Raw genomic sequence first — 3,297 nt, forward strand, 5'->3', positions numbered from 1 at the left:
ATGGGGTCTTATACAATAATCGTTCCACCAATAGGTAGGTTTTTTTTTTTTGTTTCTGGAAATGGGTGATACGCATTCTTAGAATGCGTATTTAAGCTCGGGTTTTTGGTCGCGAAAAAAAAAGAAAAAACGGAGTTGAGAAACGCATTCTAAGAATGCATATTTGAAATACGCATTCAGAATGCGTATTTCAAATACGCATTCTTAGAATGCGTTTCTCCCCTTCATAAAGTTAGTCCAGAACAGAATCGGGCAGAAGCATTCTGCCCTCTGCTCGAACTCCAGCCTCCTTGCCCGCGAATCCCTTCCAAGAATGCCACATTTCGTCCGATTCTTGCATAAATTGCCCAAATTCATCTAATTGTTTCTCCCTCAAGGTAAGTTACGTGCTTTCTTCTTAATTTAGCATTATATCCATGGTTTATGGTGAAAATTGTGATTCTAGGGTTTGTGGCTAAAAATAAAAATTTTAGGTTGTTGGTATAAATTATATGTTCAATGTGTGTTATTAAATACTAAGATTTGGTAAGTAGTGTCTTTTGAATTGTTAATTTGTAAGATTTGGTATATAGTTTATTTTTAATTATTTAAATTTTGAGATAAAGTTGTGTATGTATTGCAGGATTATGGACACAGAATCTATTTGTGTCCTTTTATATTGGGATGGAAGAATAGTACAAATTGGAGGAATTGGTTTGTCTTATGAGCCACCCGTGGCAAATGCATATCTTGTCTTAGATGAGTTTGTTTCCATATAATGAGTTGGTTAGCAGAATATGTGATTGCATTGGAATCAATGTGAGTGAGTATATGATTAGTTTGACATGGAAGCGTGCAATTCAAGTGGGTAATGGATATCACTTTGTGGGCGTTCGACTTTGCGATGCATATATGAGGGATATGTTTGCAACAACTATTCAATCAGGTCAAATTGAGTTATTTGTTGACTATCAAGCTAATTTAGCACAACAACGTACTCCACATACGGTCGTTGTCTATCAATCTAGAAGGGGACAACGACAAGTTCAAGATAGAGTACAATATGATGATGGGCCATCTGGACATAATGAAGTTAGTCACGATCCGGCTAATGTTGGGGATGATGGGCATGGTTTTGGGGATGATGGGCCTGGCTTTGGGGATGGTGGGTCTCGTTTTGGGGATGGGGGACTATCTCCCCATAATGAAGTTAGTGACGATTCTGAATCTGAAGACATTGTGTCAGAAAAATCAACAACCCCACCTGAATTGAGTGAAGAATCAGAAGCAAACCAAGATGCATCCGACAATGAGACATTGAATGTGCCTCGTAGGTACGTCCCAGTAGTCCCGCCAAGCGAGCAGGAGTATGAGCATCCAGGGTTATCTTATTTTCGTACTCTACCGACGACAGAAGGTAATTACTATGAAAGTAACTATGATGATTCCGAATCTAACAGTTGGTTTTGGGATGAGAAGAATCCTACACGGATTGGGTTAGGAACCAAATTTGATACCAAGCTACAATTGAAGACTGCTGTTACTTTGTGGCATTTGGAGTCATCCACAAAAGAATACTATGTGGTAGAAAGTAAACCAACAAAGTGGAATGTGGAATGCAAAACTCTGAAGCCACCTAAAGAGTCGGAGAGCACGAGCTCAAATAGGAGACGACACAATCAAACAGGTTGTATTTGGAAACTTCGAGCAACATTGAGGAAGCACGACCGCAAATGGGAAATCAAACAATGGACTGATAGACACACTTGTGTAGGTAATCCCAACTCCAAGGACCACGCCAACGTCTCATCAGATATGGTGGCTTTGTGTGTTAAGCATCATATTCTAAAAGACCCCGGGTATACACCTAATTCCATTATTGAGGATGTGAAGCAAAAGTATCATGTTGAAATATCCTACAAGAAAGCATGGTATGCCCGGAGGATGGCTATAGAGCTTGCTTTTGGTGGATGGGAGTCATCATTTGAAGATTTGCCTAGTTATATGATTGAGTTGCAGAAGCGCACCCGTGGAACAATTGTTGAGTGGCATCATGATGAACGACATAGTACCGAGACACGAAAGTTTTTCAAGTATGTATTTTGGGCATTCGGGCCGTGTGTGGAGGCTTTTCAGCTTTGCAAGCCAGTGCTAGCAGTTGACGGAACTCATTTGCAGGGCAGACTCAAAGGTAAACTTCTTTGCGCTGTTGGATTTGATGCAAACAAGAAATGTTTACCTGTTGCTTATGCAATTATTGATAATGAAACAAGTGATAGTTGGAATTGGTTTATGAAGTTAATCAAACTTCATGTTATGAAAGGCGATAGAGATGTTTGCATTATATCTGATAGACACCCAGGAATGTTGAATGCAATGGAGTCTGATATATGGGAACAATCACCCCGAGGAATACACCGATTTTGCTTAGTACATGTACGAAAAAATGTGTTGCAGCATCACAAGGGTGTGAGGGTGAAGGGTCTAGTGTGGAAAATGGGGATAGCCACAAAGGTGAGAAAATATTTCAGGAAAAGACGCCACCTAGGGAATGTTAGTCCAGAGGCAGTTGAGTACCTTGGGCGTATTGATGCAGAGCAATGGACAATGGCATACGACAAAGGTCGTAGATGGGGTGAAGCAACGAAGAACATGGTGGAGGCATATAACAACGTCTTGAAAGGAGCCAGAGATCTACCTATTAGGGCTTGTATCGATTTGACATTCTGGAGAACAATTAAATGGTTCCAGACAAGATCAACAAAAGCGGCAGAATGCCAAACTGATTTGAGCCCATGGGCGCATGACAAATTGAATGATAATGATGCAAGAGGCCGAAAACATGTGGTAAGACGAGTCAACATCCATGAGGGCAGATATGATGTCTTATCCGAGGCACGATCCAAAGGGAAGGGTGGAAACTCTTATGAGGTCAAGTATTTGAGGAAAAGGTGTAGTTGTGGGAAATGGCAGATGTGGAGGTTGCCTTGTTCTCACGCTGCGGCAGTTGCTAGAGATCGAGGAGATAACATTATACGCCTTGTGAGTAAGAACTATTTGAAGTCAAATTGGGTGAAACAATATTCTTTTGGTTTTCGTTCACTTAGGCACCAGGACTATTGGGAGATACCACCATGGACATTAGAGTGTTCAGTAGGGCAATTTGTTCCTCGTTCTCGCGGTCGGTATAGAAAAGCAAGAATACAGAACCAGATGGACGAAAATGAACCTGATCAACCCAGGCGACATAGGAGTTGCAAGATCTGTAGACAAGTAGGGCATGACAAGCGTAACTGCACAACGAGGCGCACTGTGTGA

At 41.2% G+C, this 3,297-nt stretch overlaps 1 protein-coding gene across 1 annotated transcript; it reads left to right on the forward strand.

The window, feature by feature from the left end:
• Positions 1-738: 738 nt before the first annotated feature.
• On the forward strand, positions 739-3,297 carry LOC148927426 (uncharacterized). Its single transcript, XM_089056588.1, has one exon. It carries the CDS (start codon positions 739-741, stop codon positions 3,295-3,297), a length of 2,559 nt encoding a protein of 852 aa, XP_088912714.1.

This window comes from Salvia hispanica, chromosome 4, assembly GCF_029641045.1.
Source record: "Salvia hispanica isolate PSC_SH4W2 chromosome 4, Shi_PSC_v1, whole genome shotgun sequence".
NCBI classification, from domain to species: Eukaryota; Viridiplantae; Streptophyta; class Magnoliopsida; order Lamiales; family Lamiaceae; genus Salvia; species Salvia hispanica.